The sequence below is a fragment of the Lissotriton helveticus genome, chromosome 4_1, assembly GCF_964261635.1.
Source record: "Lissotriton helveticus chromosome 4_1, aLisHel1.1, whole genome shotgun sequence".
Lineage (NCBI taxonomy): Eukaryota > Metazoa > Chordata > Amphibia > Caudata > Salamandridae > Lissotriton > Lissotriton helveticus.
Window position 1 is genome coordinate 198,920,536 of NC_136063.1, and position 20,299 is coordinate 198,940,834.

Sequence of the window (20,299 nt, forward strand, 5' to 3'; positions counted from 1 at the left end):
TGCTTAGCATTGTGCCGAAAGATGGGGTGTAAATCAATACTCTGTTAGGGTGCTCAGCAGTGTTCTCTGAGGGTGCTCGGCAGTAATCTCCTAGGGAGCTCGGCAGTGTTCTCTTAGGGTGCTCGGCAGTGCTCTCTTAGGATGCTTGGCAGTGTTCTCTTAGGAGGCTTGGCAGTGTTCTCTTAGGGTGCTCTGCAGTGCTCTCTTAGGATGCTTGGTAGTGTTCTCTTAGGGTGCTCGGCAGTTCTCTCTTAGGGTGCTCGCAGTGCTCTCTTAGGGTGCTCTGTAGTTTTCTCTGAGGGTGCTTGCAGTGCTCTCTTAGGGTGCTCAGCCGTGGTCTCTGAGGGTGCTCGGCAGTGTGCTCCTAGGGCGCTAGGCAGTGCTCTCTTAGGGTGCTCGGCAGTGCTCTCTTAGGGTGCTTGGCAGTGTTCTTTTTGGGTGTTTGGCAGTGTTTTCTTAGGGTGCTCTGCAGTGCTCTCTTAGGATGCTCAGCAGTGCCCTCTTAAGGTGCTTGGCAGTGCTCTCTTAGGGTGCTCAGCAGTGCTCTCCTAGGGTGCTCAGCAGTGTTCTATTATGGTGCTCGGCAGTAATCTAGGGAGATCGGCAGTGTTCTCTTAGGGTGCTCGGCAGTGCTCCCCCTAGGATGCTTGGCAGTGTTCTCTTAGGGTGCTCTGCAGTGCTCTCTTAGGGTGCTCGCAATGCTCTCTTAGGGTGCTCAGCAGTGTTCACCTGGGGTGCTCGGCAGTGTTCTATTAGGGTCCTCGGCAGTGCTCTCTTAGGGTGCTTGCCAGTGTTCTCTTAGGGTGCTCAGCAGTGCTCTCTTAGGGTACTTGGCTGTGTTCTCTTAGGGTGCTCTGCAGTGCTCTCTTAGGGTGCTCAGCAGTGCTCTCTGAGGGTGCTCAGCAGTGTTCTCTGAGGGTGCTCGGCAGTGTGCTCTTAGGGTGCTCAGCTGTGTTCTCTGAGGGTGCTCAGCTGTGCTCTCTTAGGGCGCTCGGCAGTACTCTCTTAGGGCGCTTGGCATTTCTCTCTTAGCGTGCTCGGCAGTGCTCCACCTAGGGTGCTCAGCAGTGTTCTCTGAGGGTGATTGCCAGTGTTCTCTTAGGGTGCTTGGCAGTGCTCTCTTAGGGTGCTCCGCAGTGTGCTCTTAGGGTGCTCGGCAGTGCTCTCTTAGGGTGCTCATCAGTGTTCTCTTAGGGGGCTCATCAGTGTTCTCTTAGGGTGCTCGGCAGTGCTCTCTCAGGGTGATTGCCAGTGTTCTCTAAGGGTGATCGGCAGTGCTCTCTTAGGGTGCTCAGCAGTGCTCTCTTAGGGTGATTGCAAGTGTTCTCTTAGGGTGCTCGGCAGTGCTCTCTTAGGGTGCTCGGCAGTGCTCTCTTAGGGTGCTCCGCAGTGTGCTCTTAGGGTGCTCCGCAGTGCTCTCTTAGGGTGCTCGTCAGTGTTCTCTTAGGGTACTCTGCAGTGCTCTCTTAGGGCACTCATCAGTTTTCTGAAAGATAGAGTGGCATGGTGCTAGGCAGTGTTCTTACAGTGTGATCACCACTTTTCTGAAACTAGGGTGCCAGGCAAGTATTGCAAGGGAATGTGCACAATACAAAGCAATAACATTATAAAAGTAAGAAAAGTGTTAAATGGGCCAGGACCAGCTGCAAGAGCGCCTTTAAAACTCACAGAACAAAGGTTGCCTCCGAAGTCAATAAAAATAAATGACCTTCACAGATGGCATGGGAAAAGGGACTGAACTGTGAGTCTGGGACAGACAAAGTGTGGGGGCAAAAACAGCACTGGAGAAGAGAAAGGGTCCATGCTATGTAAGCAAGGTGGAGGGGCCAGGCTATCAAAAGCGGTTATCCTGAACATTTTTCCCCTCCCCGTTCTTGCATTGGACAAACGTAAATAATTTCTTTTTATATTAGTGCTTGTTGGCTAGACCAAAATTTGACATGGATGCCTGCCGCCCTGGACCTACATTGGACACCCCTAAAAACTGAAAACGGACTGGTGGTTATCTTGGTAATGGCCACCTGGGGCCTCATTTATGAGCCCTTGCGTCACTTTTTGTGACGCATCGGCGGCGTAAAATATGCCTCCTGTTGCGCACTATTTACAAAGTGACGCATCTAAGCAGATGCGTCACTTTGTAAACCCCTGCGCTATATTATACCTGCGTCAGGTATAATGTATGCAGAGGGGGCGTTCCCCCGCAAAAAGCCTCGTAATTGTGACGCAGTGAAATCTATGAGATTTCACTGCATCACTTTTAGGACGCTGTTGCGTCAAAATCTTGCGCCTGCCTCACAGCAGGCATAAGACTGACGCAAGCCCTTTCACATGGGGCTTTCCCCATGTGAAAGGACGCATTGTTGGAGTTGCGTCACTTTTGTGACACACCCCACCAATGCGTCACTTTTGCGCTTACAGATACGTCAGAAATACTGACGTATCTGTAACTCCTTGCAACATGATGCGTCATACTGTAAATATGACGCAACATTGGTGTCGCAAGGAGGACGCAGTGAAAAGTGACGCATCGCTGTTTTCACGCAGCGATGCGTCACTTTTCATAAATGAGGCCCCAGGTTCTAAAGATAATCAGGTGTGGATATTACTGAATGTATACTCACTCACACTGCTAGATACAATTGTCTGATTACTTCATAATAATAGTGGGAGATTGTAATTATTGCCCCAAAGACTTACTATTTTATAATGACATAATACGTGGGATTCTACAATCCCTGTAAACAAATACGTCTCAAATGTATTAATTATCGGTGACTAGTGACGTACGCAGTCGCCGATTATAAAGAAATGGCATCAGAAATCAACTATAATAGATTATTACAGTTGAGTTCTGATATTACCATGCCTGCAGCCAGCAGCCGGGGAAAAGGCAGGTCATGAAGCAAAAGGAAACCTTACTTTTCTTTCTTCTGCTCTGTTTTTTTTAACTCTGTGGTGCCTAGCAGAAATTTGATATTTATGGATTCATGTTTATTTTTTGCACTCATTTGGGAAATTATAGAAAAGCTAGAATCTTTCTGCATGTTTCTGCTCTGGCTTTTGGTTTTTTATTTAAAAAAATAAACCTCAGTTCTATTCATCTGCTTCTAATATCGATTTTCAATAACTATCTAACAACTTTTTTGATGTATTTAATTTTGCACTAGTGATTCTATTTTGAGACTTCATGTTTGCAAATATACTCTCTCTTTCATATGAGAGAGCTACGCACTAAGGGGCAAAGTTACAATAACTGGCGCATCCCTGCATATCAGCAGGGAAGCGCCAGTTATTTTCCGTGACGGTTGAATACCCTTGCGCAACCATTGTTGTGCCGCGTTTACAATGTGGTGCACCGTGGTGCAAGGATAGACAGATGTGTGACGTATCTGACGGCGTAAAGGTGATGCAGTGCTGGAGTTGTGTCGCAAGCGTGACGCAACTCCAGCACTGCTCAAGGGCGCCCTATACTTGCTGTTCTGCATGACGCCTTATGCCTGCTACAAGCAGGCGTAAGGTTTTAACGCAGCGGGATGTAAAAGTGAATCTTGTAGATTTCACTGTGTCACTTTTACGGAGCTTCCTTACGACGGAACGCCCACCCTGCATACAATATACCTGATGCAGGTATAATGTAGAACAGGGCTTTAGAAGGTGACGCATCTCACTATGTCGCATTGTGGCGCATTGTTTACGCCACCACTGCATCACAAAAGTGACGCAACAGCGGCATAAAAGTTTTGCAAGGGGCTTATAAATCTGCCCCCTTGGATTTAAGTTGTTTGTGGGAAAGGTGATGGCGTGAGCATCTATTATAAGGAATAAAGTTCCCCCTGCCGTTACAATATCCTTATAATGTATTATAGTGGAGGATGAATCTTGACATATTCAAAGTGTTTTGCAGCAAATCTGCTAAGAACGCATGCAGCGCTGCATGGTATGAAAGAATGAGAGCAGGACAGCACCAGATCTACTAGGATATGCGATATGATTCTGGCATACCACCATGAAGGCTGTTGGTACATGAATGACCAAGCTGTAGGGTTCATGGGAACCATAGTTCTCACACGTTTAAAAACAGTGACTGACTTCCTTCTCCCAGTTTGTCTGAGTACGGTGACTCAAATCACAATTTGTGATCAGTATGTGGATGGCATATAACAAATTCACTGTACAGCCCATCCAATAATGTATTTCTCACACAATTGCAACATCTGTAAGACTACCACAAGTCGTTGTTTGACATAGTGTGTTGACATCCAGTGCTCTACAGAGAATGTAGAGCTTTTAATGCGTGTTTCCCAAAGGACCCAGAACACAAGGATATTATAATGAACCCTTGTACATACAGAGAGCATTTCCAGCCCTTAAAGCTGAGACAAGGTGTGTTTTATTTCTAAACTTAAGTATAGACGGCAATTGCCCTTGTCTGTGGATGGATTGTGGGTCATAAACTGACTAGGCCTGGGCGAAATGCAGATTACACCTCAGTAATCTGAGTAATTTTAGTAATTACGCATTACTCTTCTGTTACGAAATTACTAACATTATGCTATTACGCTAGCTTGAGTATTTAAGAGTAATTTGAGGCAAAAATTCGAACGCAGGAGCACAGTACAACAAACTAAGAGAGTGCGCGTGCCAGTGGCTACTGCTGTTCGCTTCCTGTGGCATTTAGTGCTATTTACTGCATCCTCAAGTACATTTTGGACACACGGGTGTATTTTGCACCAAGAAAATATCACTTAATACTGGATTATGCTTCTCCTATAGTTACGCAGAATTGTGGGTAATTTTGAGGTAATTACAAGTAATTACGTGAGAGGTAATAACGCCAGTTACACCCATCCCTGTACTGACCAATTTTACTTTTCCTTCAAGCATGTTCACCTTTTTGATTGATTAGATTTTTGTGTATGAGTTTGGGCCGAAGTTGTTACTGTAACTCAGGAATATGATAAACAGTTTGGTTTCCACTGCTGTGACTTTAGCATGTGTAAGCAGCTGAAACTTCAGCCTTCCTTTACCTTTTTGCGGGTCTCCACAGCTAGGAATGAATCGGTGGACAGGTGAGTGACATTATGCCCATGCCCCTATACCTTCCCTGACTCCTACAGGTCTATATGATTGAGGAATCAGATCTGTCACAGCTTCTTCCAGCCTGCACTGGCGTTACAAGAGTGGCAAGGACCTCAATTGTCCTATCTGTGCCTGGTGGCTCAGTGGGGTAAGGCTTTTATGCCAAGAGTCTGTGTTTTGAACTTATAGTCACAGGTTCAAATCCTGGTGGGGCCCTCACAGCCTATCATCCTTTTGCGGAAAGTAAAATTAATGCCATTCAATTGGGTAACGATAGACAAGTTATTCAGCACCAAGATAACCAAAAAGGAGGGGGGTGCATATGTGGTCTACAGATATACATGATAATGCAGGTACATACGAAGAAAATGGCCATTCTGACTGCTGTTTGACTAGTAATAATTAGGGTTCAGTTGGCGCATGAGGTCTCTGGACCCTGGTTCCACTGCACCAACATCACCGTTGATAGTTGCGCCCCTGCCAGCATGTCCTCTTCTCTCCTGAAATAGGAAAGGCCAAAGAGAAGAGGGTGCAGAGACTTTCTTAACACCTGAAGGCATTTGAACAGATGATAAAGGGGGTACATGGGGTTATAGAATGCAGGTATATATTTTCATTACATGGGCAGAATGGGCCACACGGCTGTACAGGAGAACAGTAAAAGCATGACTGCGCTCTGTAGGTGGAGCTTGAATCATTAACTAGCTTGCCATCTCGCGTACCGAGTGGCCACAACTGAGTGTTGCTCTCTGTGTCTACGAGGGCACTTGGAACCACTAATTAGAAGGCTCCTTATTATTCATTCCAACCCATCTACAACTCAATATTTTGTGAGAGGGTTTAGCCATCACACTGTCTTTCAATGTGTTCATCATCTTGAGAACAACCTTATCCACTTGGCCTCACTACTTGTTGCGTGCACAGAAGCGGAACTGTATTCAACAAGAAAACATTCAATGTAACATTTAGCAATTTTGCTCTCAATGGGCCCGATTCACAGAACTAACTTACAACAAAATCCTAAACTTACTACCATTATGGTATTCACAGAAGGCACTTACTCATTTTGGTATTCACAGAAGGCACTTACTAAATTGATGAGTAAGTGCACTTACTCATTTTGGTATTCACGGAAGGCACTTACTCATTGATGAGTCACTTACTCATTTTGGTATTCACAGAAGGCACTTACTCATTGATGAGTAACTTACGCATTGTTGAGTTACTTACTCATTGATGAGCAACTTACTCATTGATGAGTAAGTGCCTTCTGTGAATACCAAAATGAGTAAGTGCCTTCAGTGAATACCAAAATGGTAGTACGTTTAGGATTTTGTCATAAGTTAGTTCTGTGAATCGGGCCCAAGGATACAGGAGGACACTTTCATCAATTTTCATTAAAGTTATACAGTCATGATGTTTAACAATAATCGTAAGCTTTGCTGCTGAGTAGCATAAGAGTAACTTGAGGTTGCCTTGCATGAGCCTCCTTCATCCTTGGCTCTCAAGACTCTTCAAATTTTCTAAGGCTTTGTCATATCAAGGATCATATTCAACAGTGCTTGTCTTCAGCACACCCCACTCTTCCTGGATGGCCTACTGCTCCTCCAACACTAGGCTTCTGCAAAGCACTAACCAGCTAAATGAAGCTTATACCTTTTAAAGCACACTAAGGCAACCATAAGAGGGTAAGCAATCCTTTACACAGTTCCTTAATAAATAACATGTATTGTGAAAATGATCTGAATGACCCATCAGCCTCTAAATGTTGTAGAAATGGCATTACATTAAAACCTAACCCACAGTTGAAAGTGAGGGGGAAATGTCTAGGTTCGTTAAATAGACAGGTTGAGTGATTTAAATTCTTATTAGTACACAGTTTTGAGGGGGTGGTAAATTGAAATCAAAGTACAGCATTTTGGAATTTTGATAACATCCTGAGAGCTACACCTTTTGTAATTTAGGTAATAAGTAAATCATATGAGCACACTAAAAATTCTGTTTGAGGATTTGTTTCTTTGGTTTGCAGTTTGACCGGTCTCCTTTGCACATCGCTGCTGAAAGAGGGCACACAATTGTTGTGGATTTTTTAACTGAGAAGTTCCGTGCCAATGTTTTAGCGCGTACTAAGGTAAGTGGACTATATAATATAATATAAGACCTGCTTGGCTCACTGTCTCCATACTTGGAATAATATCCAATGAAACTTGGGTTTGCAGACTAAGTGGGAGATGGGCTTGGGATCTAATTATTTCAAGGCAAACCTCCCAGAAGCAGCCTAGTGGTGATGGGCACACCTAGGGATCACCCAAAGACTGGTCTGATTTATCCATAATTAGGATGCCTTCCCTTGATCTCACAGATAATCAAATCTTAACACCTGGGCTGGGATCTTGCTGTGCTGCAGCCAAAGACTGCACACTACTTCTGAAAATGTAGGCAGGTTTGCATAATTCATTATAGATCAATATTGATTGAATACAATTAAGTCCAGGAATTTATGAGACATAACCCAGGAGAATGATAGAGCCCTCGCTAATGGTAACAAACATTGGAAAAAGTAACATTTGTAACAGTTTCATCATATTTAAATCTATTTTAAATGTTAAATTAGTGTGGATGACTTCCATAATTGCATACTGATTGGCACCTAAAAAATTGCTTTAGCCATTCTGTGAGGACCGTAGGATTGGTGGGTAGAGGCTATAAGAATAATTTTGACAAATCTATTCAATGGTGACAAAAAGATCGGTAGGATTTGGGAGAGATCCCTACATAATTCACAGGTAGATAGATCACATGTGCACCAGCAGGACATTTTAGCTTATGCTCTAAATGTGCTGTGAGGTTATACTTTTTTGATTAATTTCAACATGAGCAACAGAAGGAGCATCTTTTGATTATTGCACAGTATGGTTAGCTATTGCATTTTAGGAATTCACATGAGTGTTCCTGCAAGAAGTGTTCCTACAATGCCTCACAGTTTGTGCCCCTCATTACACTCTGTGCCCCTATTACACACTTAGGGGTCCATTAGGATGTAAGGTGGATTGCCACCGCCCACATGGCAGTGGCAATCCACCCTATATCCTACCCTGCCCACCACCCATTTCCCCCGCCATATTAGTATGGCAGGGGTACCCCAGAGGACAGGAAGACCGTCCGCCGCTTTTCCACCCGGTCGACGAGTCGACCGGGCGGAAACGTGTTTAATATGATGGCGGTGTCTGCTAGACACCGCCATCCATATTAGTTTGCGGTTGGAGAGCAGCCATTCTGTGGCGAGAACGAAGGCATGCGGATTTCACAATTGGGGACCCGTTGCGGGCGCCCAGGTAGTTGGGGGGTGGGAGGTGCACATGGAGGGTACCTATGGTACCCCCCTGCATTTGCATGCTCAATGCGGCAGGCACTGCTCGGTACCTGCCACTTTGTGCATGCAAATGCACACCATGCATTTTTACCATTGCGGCGGGAGCTGCTGAAAGCACCGCCCGCCGCAATGTTAATAATGCGTGATGCGCCTGCCAGTGTGGCAGGCGCATCCTAAGCTTTACCTCGGGACCGCCGCACATATGGCGGGTGGTCCCGCTTTCCGACAGGATGGCGGGCGGACCTAATGATGCCCTAAATTTGACATCTGGTGGCCCGCAGCACTCAGACCCACCCCTACACCAAAAGACCACACCCGGAACCTCACCACCATCTTGGACAGCAAACAAACCATGAAACAATAGATCAACACTGCCGGCTGCCACACTTTCCACATGCTCCGAAGAATCTTCAAATAGCTCCCCTGAAGCACCAGGAAAACACTCATGCAAGCCCTTATCACCAGCAGTCCGGACTACCTCAATGTGCCGCCATTGAACTCATGAGAAGGCTCCAGACAATACAGAACTCGGTAGCCAGACAGATCCTTAACCTGCCCAAAAGGACCCACTTCACTCAGCACCTAAGAAACCTCCACTGGCTCTCCATCCAGGAAAGATGCCAATTCAAACTACTGACCCAGAACTGCAAAGCCCTCCATGACCAAGGGCCAGCATACATGAACCACAGCCTGAACTTCCACTATACATCCAGAAACCTCTGCTCTGCCTCCCTTGCCCTGGCAGAGGACCCTTCTTCTCCCACCTTTTCACTAAGTCCTGGAATGTGACCCCTGCCCCCCCACCTCCGAACATCACCCTCGCTGACAGACTTCAGGAAGAAACTCAAGACCTGGCTCTTCTACTAAGCCCAGCATCGCAGTGTCTGGATACCTCTACGGGTGATAAGATTCACTTTATAAGTACTGATTGATTGATTGACTGAGTTGCTAGATCCATTAGGGACCTTTGCATGAAATAGTTTGCTCACCAAGGCAGCTAAAGGCATCCAACACAGTTTAACTCACCACAGATGATGTAACCCAGAATATTAAAAAAGATGAGCTGTGTCATATGCTTGCAAATAATGGTTGTATTCATACAGGTAATGGAAATTGAACCATATCCTCAAATAATCATAAAGTACTGATAATGCTACTTGCTTGACAATGCTTTTAAAAAAAGACGCGTATGCTCAGAACCACCACAAAAAAAGTCAGAAATCTGCACATCCTTTCCACTTTTGATATCCAAAGATTTACAGCTTTCAAATAATTCATAAAAACCACCAGGAAAACAAATGGCATCTATGCTATTCATGTAGTTCCATGCATAATACTACTCTCTAGTTCCTACCCCTGCAGATTGTTTGTAGGGAAGACAATCCACAGGCTCGAGTACAGGAGGTGTGTATTAGCACATATTAAACCATGCAGCAGCAAAGCCAATTCGTCTCACCTTGTTGACCTATTGGCTTTGTCAATTATGTTTGCCAGTGCTATTCAGCATCATCAGAAAGAAACATCAAAAGAACGTGAAATGACGAGATGCACGCACGTTTGAGTACACGTCATGATGGTCGTGGCATGTCAGTCTGTATGCGCATGCATGTGTAATAACATATGGCTGACATGTGTGATGTGTGTGCATGTGTGATGGCATATGCATGTACATCCTTCACCGCACATGATAGAGAAAGCACGTTTCTGAATGGGGAGCGGCCCACCATCAAACGGCAGCTGCCGGGTCTCCCAGAAAGTTTAAACATAACTTATTGTAGTTTTGTGGACATCAAGGGGTGGGAGAGCAGGTGTGAGAGGAAGCAACAGGGAGTGGACAGGTAAAATAAAAAAAGAATTAAAGGAAATGAAAATAACCTTGGATTGTGTGGTGGAAGAAGCAACACAGAGCTTGTGAGGCGAAGGACATGTTTTAAAAAGTATAGGCAGTACACCAAGGAGGAAGCCAGTGAGGGGAAGAGTGAGCAACACAGAGCGCATGTGCGGGTTATTTGGAGGATTAGCAGCAGACGATGAGGAGAGCAAGCAAACACATACTCCTAATGAGTACTGAAAGAAAGAAAAAAATATTTCTCTGAATGTGGGCAGTGGAAGGATACAAGTCTTCCAATCAAAAGGATGCTAAAAAGGCAATGTTCCAGGGGAGGGTCAAAAACAAGATGATGATCCACTGAATAAGTAGCAAGCAAATGAGTGACAGGAAAGCCAACCAATGATAAACAATGGGCACGCTCTAAGCCTGTACGTTTTTGGTGTGGTCGAAAAGAGGTCTTTCACAAACAGACAACTAAGAGCTGCTTAAAAAAATAGTAGGAATCACAATTACTGCTATCTTTTGGGAGAATACATTTGTGATTTTTTTCCAGGGTGTAAGCGGCCATGCGTTAGTACCATCATGGACACTCTCTCATCCTCCTAGTGCTGTGCAAAATTTGTGTAATTACCTTTGGCGTAATTACACCAAATTTCAGAAACATTCTGTGAAATGATGCAAATTGCAAGTCTGGCAAAAACAGCGATATGTCTTAGAGCAAAACGCATCCTCATGGCCATTTTGCCTGCGAGGGGGCATTTCGCACTATAAAAATTGATAAAGAAACAAAAGTGCTGGGAAAAATAATGGCTTGCGTTCTGGTTGTTTTCTTTGATCCAGGGCTCCAGTGCTAAGATTTTTACCCAATGGACTTGAAAACTACATGACGTGGCATAGTAGCATAATTTCGGGAATTTCACATAGCAAGCATAATGCAAAAACACTGAAATGACGAGAGACAACATTGGTGTAACAAATATTTTGCCTGGGTCTACCCGTCTCCACCCTCTTGTTTCTCACCACAGCCTCTAAATGTACAACTGCAGAAAATCCACCTACATTTCTGATTTTCACATTCATAGTCAGAATTTGCCACGGGAAGAATGCACACAATGACTCTGTATCTGGGATTTGCAGCTGAAAGCAGACTGTAGTGGAGTAGTCCGTTTCTTCAGTCCTCCCGGTTGAGTAGCGTACATTGTACACACTTGACTCCTTTTCTTTACATTGCAGAAGGTCATGCTAGGTAGATTCCTAACCTTTTTATTACTCTCCGACTCGTTCTCTTTAGGATGGAAGCACCCTCATGCACATCGCTGCCCAGTGTGGGCACCCGGACACTGCCCTGGCATTTCTGAAGAAAGGGGTCCTTCTGCATATGCCCAACAAGGTAAACTTCCTTTTTGGTGCATCAAAACTTCCTCCACTTCCAGTGATTTGAATCACCCAAACGACTTCTGCCTGTGACCAATCCAGTACCACGCCTTGGACCAATTCCTCAACGTGATATAACATGTATTTGTACAGCATACCTTCAGCCAGCATAGCATTGGTTTATTGTTGCCTAACTTAATGGTGTTCATTGTATTAATCTCAGCCAGATGAAAGGCAGATTGGAATCACCAGGACCATCGCACCAGGACAGATCCGTGCAGTGGATGCTCAAGTCCAGGGTCCTCCTGGAGGGCCGGATCCATGCCATATTTTTAAGATAACTACATTAATCTAAATGCGGATAGGCTAAATATCTGGCATGGATCCGTCCCTCTAGGACCAACTTTGGAGAACCCTGCCAGGTCCACTGAGCCATAGTCCCAACTATGTGGTTGTTAGCCCCAGGGACCTGTGTATGTTGGCTGTTCACATTTACTCATATCCAAGGTCTGACTAGGCAAATGTAGCTAAGTTTGGCAGGTGCGTTGCGTGATTAGGCTTAGCTTCCAAACATTATGGTTCAGCCTTAGTATCACAGACTAAAATATGTCTCATGGGTGTGCGGATCCAGCGCAGGCAGCCATTGTGGTTTAGCATGCAAAGGTGGCAAAAGCTTTGCCGTACCATATAGGCTAACTAAAGGGCTTGGGCTAAGCCATAGGGACAACTCATTGTGAGCCTATGATTATGGTTTGAGCTAATGGCATGTGGTTATGAGATTGCTTGAAGTTGTGGTTTGGTCATTGTATTTTGTTGACCTTTATGTGTGTGGAAAAAAAGGATGAAAGGGTTCAACTGAAGAAAGCAAGGATATGAAGAAGGGGGCACTGATAGAAAATCCTGCTTTTCCTGATGTTGTCTCCCCCTCATTCTTGTTGTTGACACTCACAATGAACGTATTAAGAGATGTACACAATGCAGCTTACAGCTTTGTGTATCTTGAAGATACTGTGTACTGTTTCTGCATTGTTCGTGAGTGATCAGCTTTCACAAACCGAAAGAATTTAGACTTTTTAGAATTTATTAAGAATTTCGAAAACTGATAGAGCAACCTGTTCTGTCACCCCCATGAAATGTTTGGGTGCTCCCTCCCTATTACCAGTAGAAAAACTCTTACTCTTTTCCTCGACAGGAGTACTTTTGTTAGATAGGACAACTACCTACAAATTATTGGAGAAAAAAAGAAATGTAAGTGTGTGCTGTTACCGACTTTAACAGGAAACCCTATCCGGGAAGTCTGACGAACTGCCCCTTTAACGCTATGTACAAAAGCAAAAGTTGCTACACAGGAGGAAATTCTGTCAATCTCAGGGGCATATTATCAAGGGTGGGGATAGGGAATTTTCGCCACTTTAGCGGCCGTTTTCGGCCGCTAAGCGGCGATAATTCTATCGCCCTATTAGCAAGCTGTCGCTAACAGCAGTTAGCGACAGATTTTAGGTGATAGCGAGCAGCTTGGGACCCTCTTTGCATGTTAGCGATATTTATCGCTAATGATATGCAAAGTGGGCGTACCCAAACTGTTAGCGACTGAAAACAGTCGCTAACATCGCTATCGCCTATTAGCAAGGCAGCCGTAGCGATGGAAATATTTGCGCTAAGCGCGAATATCCCCAAATACTAACACCTGCCCAGACCAGTTCTTAGCCATGTTATCCAATGGGAAGTGGATGACATGGCTAAGAGCATTTCGTCGCTAATGCGTGAATATCGCTGTATTCTCAGCGATATTCACGCATTTTGCGCTATCTCTGGAAATGTTATCGCTTTGGAGATAAACGTTGCTAATAGCATGTTATCTCAGCGATGCTCAGCGATAAAGAAATCATCGCTAAGCCTATTTAGCGATAAATATCGCTACTTGTTGGTAATATGCCCCTCAATTCTTTGAATCAGGATTGGTAAATTGTAGAAATTTGGCTCGCGGCGGGGAAGGGGCAAAGGTGCTGAAGACCCCTTTTGGTTCTTATGCATAGAGAGTATTTGGTGTGTGGTGGCAACTGGTACGTGGTCAACATGAGTCAAATGCCTTGGGGCTATATGCTTTGCTATTCAGAGGTCTATAAATGAGACATATTGAGATGTTTAATAGTAGCATCAACAGACGAGGAACACATCTTTTTGTGGACCAGGGTTTTATAAATGGCCAATTTGATTACTTCAAGAAAGCAGTTCACCTCCGGCCATTACATAGAATAAAACTTTAAAAGTTATGTAGACACAACCTTACTGGCAAAGGAAAAAGCACCACTAATATGAAAGAGAAAAAGTGTAAAAATTGACACGATCAACGTCAACAAAATGGTGTACGGTCACCCACATTATATATATGGTAAATATATTTTTAAAATGCGCTCATGAAATGTTTTTGGGATGACTGCACTTAATATTGTTATGTTTTGATGTTCTGATTGCTTGTTCTAGTCTGGTGCCCTGTGTCTGCATGCAGCCGCCAAGAGGGGGCACAGTGCTGTGGTGAAGGCTCTGCTTCAGAAAGGGGCTCAGGTGGACGCGCGCACTAAGGACCACTACACAGCCCTGCACATCGCGGCACAGTTCTGCAAGCCCCTGGTCGTGCAGACCTTACTGGGCTTTGGCGCCCAGGTGCAGCTCAAGGGAGGCAAGGTAAGGCAGCTGTAAGGATGCAATAGTCCGGGAGCTCTATAGCATGGTGGTGTGCCACATGGCCACAATATGTTTTTATGTCTGGTCGAAAAGAATGTGACCTCTCGTTACTGCGTGATATTTGTACAAAAACATTGACCACATATAGAGGTCCTTCAGGTAGTGGGCATCCTGGTGAGAAGGCTTATTCCTTCTTTAGGTCTCTGTCCCTTCCTTGGCCCCTCTGCCCGTTCCCTTGCTTTCAGGCAGAGGCACCTCAAAGTCAGCACTAACAGTTCAAGGCCCTTTCATCGTTGTAAAATGGTGGGCCCAGGAGATGGCAGGGCTCTTGTAGCCTTTGAGTAATGGCCCAAAAGTGAACTAGAAGGCCAGAATCAAAGTGATGGCCCAGGAGAGAGGGCGCTCTGTAGGGCCTCATTATTTTGTCTACAAATACGTCACTGACTGGCTGCAATCTGACAAAAGCATATGGCTGCCAGGAGCACCTCTGTGTTCTCGCTGGGCTGCAGTATACAAATAAGTGCCATACATTTTTATATACTAAATGCCTCACCATAAAGTGTGTCTAAATTATAAGCTCATACAGCTGGTAGCTTTATATAAGAAAAATAGAAGGCTACATACTTGGACTAGTTTGCCCTCACACTAAATACCCTAACGTTGTGTAGGTAAGGCCATGTTTTCTATGATTAGGAGTAAATAACGTATAAATGCAGGGCCTAAATGCCACTCTGCTCATGGTATCCAACAGAATGGTATATGATGAGGTTTTCTACATGGGCCAGAAAGCCTTCATCTGGCAAAGTGTGGCACATGGCACAACAGGGGTAACAGCTGAAATACATGCTAAATTCCAGGGACTCTGTCAACATCCTCTTTCTATTATTGGTCTAGTATTTTTGTCCCATTGTGGACAGAGAGGAAATGTTCCAACATTGCCTGGTTCCTTGTTGAGCAGGTGTGTTGTAGATTGTCGGAGCATCCTGCTCAACCTCCATGCCTACTGGAAGTAGCTGTATTTCTATGCTTCCCCTCAAAATCAAGAGATACATAGAAACATTTGTAGACAGGATGAATTACTATTCTAGTAATTGAATATTTGGGGAAAGTGTGTTTTCAGGAAGCTTGCTATCATTTCAGCAGGGGGAGAGTAACAATGTTTGCATATTAGTGTCCATGCATACAATAGATTTGCATTGCACCAGAGACTGTGATCATTGACAGATGGGGAGCTACAACAGAAAGAACACAAACACTTTGATATTTTGTCTTACTTCTGGTCCTTTAAATCCCAGCGAGATTAGCATTACATGCAGAAGAGCAAACCTTTACTGTAGGAAAATGCCCCCTTCTTAAAACTTCAAATAGACCTGTCTAAATAATATCATTTGACAGCCCTAAACCCTCCTTTTTGTTATTAATAAGTCACACCTAAGTTGGCCTTAATGCAGAAAAAGGGAGGGTGCATGGTATTTAAAAGTATGCCATGTTAATGTTTAATGTAAAACATGCCTCAAAAGCTATTTTAACTGTATCAGGATTAGCTGTACACACTGGAAAGCAATTAAATATGAAATTACAAGTATACAATTTTAATTTAACAATGTTATCACCAATTAAATTATTTCTTACAAACCAAGTTCATTTGGTAAAGTCGGATTTGTACTATATATTTTACAAAAGGCACTTTTAAAAAGACGTCTTTTACCTGGCTGAAGGCTTTAGAGACCCATTTGCCTGAGTTTCCAGCTGTTACCCAGTTATCAATAGTTCCTTGATGAGGTGTGAACTTTCTCCCAAAAGCTGAGACAACGGTCGTGGGTATGGGCAGGTGTTCTATCCTTTGACTGTATGGGCAGTGCCTAGGAACCTAATTAACTTCAAAGAGGCCTACCCTGTCACAGGCAGATGTAGCTAATACCTGGGCCTGCCCCTTCCTTTGCACCTCTAGCCAGCCACGCAGCAATCCCAGTAGCAAAAGGGCTGTTTCCAGACTGGTTCTGAGTGACCACAGACGGGGGTTGCTCATTTCCTTGGCCAAACCTCTAGGTTGGGCACAGAAGCTCTGTAAAGGAATTGGAAAGGTTCTGTCTTGTTGAGTTTAGATAGAGAGAGGCACTGTGGGCTTGTTTGCAATAGGGCACACCATACAGGAAGTGCTGCAGACATGGGTATGGGAACCTTTTCCTTAGTGCTTAGGGAGAGTTAAGAGTCACCCCAACCCACAGGCTAAATCCAAGCATATATATGTCACCCCTGGTTACCCTCTTCGGAACACTATTGGATCTGTGGAACACAGCACAAGAACTGCACCTTCTGTTGAGACAAGTGAGGAGAACCCTATGGACTGGATCCACTACCATTAGTACCCAGTCCTGTTAAGCTACAGGGACACACAAGCTACAAGAAGACCACTATCCCGGATGTTTCCCACTGGTCCTGCCCTGAACCCTGTTGGTGACCTCTGTTGGAGTGAGTCCTGAGCCCAAAAAATGGTTTCTGAAGTCTTGGAACCCTTAACTGGTGACAAAGTTTACTCCTCCTGCCTACCCCTAAAACAGGGGACTTAGAAAACGTTTGCTACCTTTTTGCCTGGAGAACAATTAGGAGACCGGGTCCAACCTGGGCTGCCGATCCAACAAGGGTGCATCGCCCCTGTGCCTGCCTTCACCATAGCTCCTGATATGTCCTTCTCTGGATGCTGAAATTCATTGCTGCTCAGCCTCCTTCTCTTGGCAACATCCCAATGCCTGCTTCCACTGAAGGAATGAACCTGGTTGTTGTATCCGACTCGCTCTCCGTCATGGTCAGCCGTAAACCTTACCCTTGTCCCAGTCAAGCGCAATCACATGATTCTGCTTGAAGGTTAACACTGCTTGCCACTTTTTTATTTAGAACTTTAACAATTCGCATCCTGTGTTCCCCTTATTGGATTTTTTGTCATTTTGTCAAATAAATTATTATCTATTTTTATGACCTGTTGTGGAATTTTTATCGTGTTATGTTTTCAACTTTTTAACTGTTTTGGTACTCCTAAATGCTGTATGCCTTTTCTTAAGTTTAACCTGTCTGCTCTTTGCCTTAGCTACCAGGTGTTGAGCTCAGGTTTAATTTACTGGAACTTTGACTAGAACTAACAAAAATAGTAATATTATAACTTGTGGTGGACTGTAATCAACTAATAATTCACTTTCTTACCAATACTTATTGCTATATTCTTTCACGTATATTACAAAATAAGCTGTGGGTGTGTTATATTGCAATTTTATGTAATGTGTCATCCCACATTGCTCTGGAACACTACTTTATCAACGTCCCAGCATGCTTTGTGTTTAGACGTTTATGATTTCTAATGTAACAGGCTCAGGAAACACCGCTACACATTGCAGCCCGCATCCCAGATGGCGAGAGGGTAGCAGAGATGCTGTTGAAATGTGGGGCTGATGTCAACGTAGAACAAGAGGTAATTTAAGGAGTATGATGAATGAAAATGTTAGTGTAACAAGAGAGTATCAATGTTAAAGGAAGTGGACAGGTGTTACTTACTTGAAATGAGTGGATTGTTTTGCACCCTCTATGGCGGTCTATAGAAAACTTTGCAATTTTCATAAACTTTAAAATGTTTTTCGCTTAGCCACTTTTAAGTGAAATTCATGACTTTGTGACAACTTTTGTCCCACGTACTCATATAATACTTAAAAATATGGTTCTGCAAAATATACACTTAAAAAAACAGTTCATGTTCTTCTTCTCTGGATTGCAATTGTACACAAAAGTAGAGTTTCAATAGAAAAATGTTGGGGACCATTTCCCCTGTGCATAGAAAAGCTACTCAAAAGTTAGACTTGCAGAGTAAAGATTTTAATATATTTTCCAGCTTGACTGAATTTGATTAATCAAAAAGTATTGTTCTATGCTGAAATTATCTCACAGTGCACAGAATAGCATACAATCCGTTTAAAATTGTATAAATCATTAGGACATGAAGAGTTGGACAGCCTTAGCTACATGATTAATTATGATTGAAGGGTTTAACAAGCAAGAACAAAGGGGGATATTTACAAGCCCCTAGCGCCTCCGGCGCGTCACTTTTTTGGATGCTACGTTGGAGCACTATGCAAGCCCATATTTACAAGGATGTGCTAAGCCACTTGGCGGGGGGGACTGACGGAAACACCGTCCGCCGCTTTTCCGCCCGGTCGCCTTGCGGCCGGTGCGGAAAAGGGTGTATTTGGTGGCGGTGTCTATCAGACACTGCCACCCATATTAGCAGTGGCTTTGGGAGATGCCTTTCCGTGGCGGCATTAAGGCAGGCGGTCTTCACTTTGGGGGCCCCCTGTGGGCCCCCATGGTGAAGGCGAGGTGGGGGGTGCACATGGGGGGTACCTGTGGTACCCCCCTGCATTTGCATACACAATGCGGCAGGCACCGTGCGGTGCCTGCCGCTTTGTGTGTGCAAATTGCATGCCATGCATTTATAGCATTGCGGCAGGTGCTGATGTAAACACCGCCCGCCGCAATGTTATAAATGCATGATGCGCCCGCCACTCTAGCTGGCGCATCATAATATGCAAGGTGGGACCGCCGCTCAGCTTGCGGGCGGTCCCGTATTCCGCGAGGATGGCGGGCGGGCAAAGTCCGCCCGCCATCTTAATGGGGGCCATAGAGTTCTATTCACAAACTGCATTTTGTAGTATGATACTGTTAGACCTGTCAGCCCTTTGGGGGGTCCATCCTATTATTTATTTATTTTGTCCCTTTTTCTCTCCTAGTAATTTTCATTTTTATGTCCACTGGAATTTTTGGGTGTTGTCCTAGGGGTTAGGTACTTCCTTGTCCCTATACATTTTTAGGCCTAGTTGCCCCTCATTATGGTGAAAATGTAGAGACACAAAATGGTGGCTTGTAACTGCCACAACTTTTACCTCAGACGTTCTGACCCATAGGACTACATAGGGAAACTCTAGAACCTTCCAGCTGGTTCTGGTAGCCTGAGGCCAGTCTATATAAGGCCAGTATCAGGGCGGCCATTTTAGAGTGACCAGTGCGAGCACGGGGTGGAACTGGTGAGGAGAGAGGCGACGTTGAGGAGGAGGACAGCGCACTATAAGGAGTTGGATCGACCTGTGGGCCGGTGGTTCTCCTGTACTGACGCGACCCCTTCCGTTTTGACCAAACCCTGCCATGGCAGTCCCCATCTAATTTCTCAAAAGACCCCCGTGTTACTCCTAATGCCCCTGGAACCCCGAACTGTGTAGCTACTGAGGAGCTGAAGAAATCTAGCTCTGAGGGGACATCCATAGCAGCCGTGGAAACTGATTCTCTCCTTGTACTGCCTGTGGAGAGTTAACCGGCAGGGCTGTGTGCCCAGTTTATCATGGACACGACGCGAGAGGGAAACAGAACTCACCGCGTGAGGGACTCGTGGGGCCAGCTGACGACCCTGTGGTGCAGAGGCGCCCCTCTCCGGCGTGGATTCCTTCCGTTGTGCTGGTGGAAGCGGGACCCGGCAGAGGCTCCGTGACTTCTTGAGGAAGTCGGAGGTGGCGTCTGAAGAGGCGGACCAACGCTGGAGGAGGCCGGACGTAGGCGGAGTTTGACGCGGGTGGAGCCAGCGAGTGAAGGATCGCGGAGGTACAAACGAACGCCGCTACGGGCAGGTAGAGGAGGAGAGTGCCAGAGCTCCACGTCTGAAGAGAGGGAGGGCCAGACGGTTCGGGCCCAAGCGGAGCGTTCCCCGAATCAGAGGCACAGACTGGGGGACTGTCGGGAACTCACATAACCCTGCACAATAAATGAAGTAAGCTGGGAGCTGTCTCTGGGAGAGGGTGGCCGTAAAGACGGTCGGGCCTTGATCTTAGTGGGTGACTGAACCGGAGGCTCAGGGTGTGGCACACAGGCCTGAGGGGTCGAAAATCAGACATTCCACACGAGCAGTATTCCTTAGGAGTAGGATC

General features: G+C 45.1%; 1 protein-coding gene across 1 annotated transcript in view; it reads left to right on the top strand.

The window, feature by feature from the left end:
* Nucleotides 1-20,299, top strand: part of LOC144827102 (uncharacterized) — a 466,306-nt gene that overhangs the window by 156,856 nt on the left and 289,151 nt on the right. Inside the window, exons 8-11 of the mRNA XM_078685542.1 lie at nucleotides 7,109-7,210; nucleotides 11,575-11,673; nucleotides 14,142-14,342; nucleotides 17,704-17,805. Coding sequence (XP_078541668.1) covers nucleotides 7,109-7,210; nucleotides 11,575-11,673; nucleotides 14,142-14,342; nucleotides 17,704-17,805 — 504 coding nt within the window. The remainder of the gene's footprint in view (nucleotides 1-7,108; nucleotides 7,211-11,574; nucleotides 11,674-14,141; nucleotides 14,343-17,703; nucleotides 17,806-20,299) is intronic.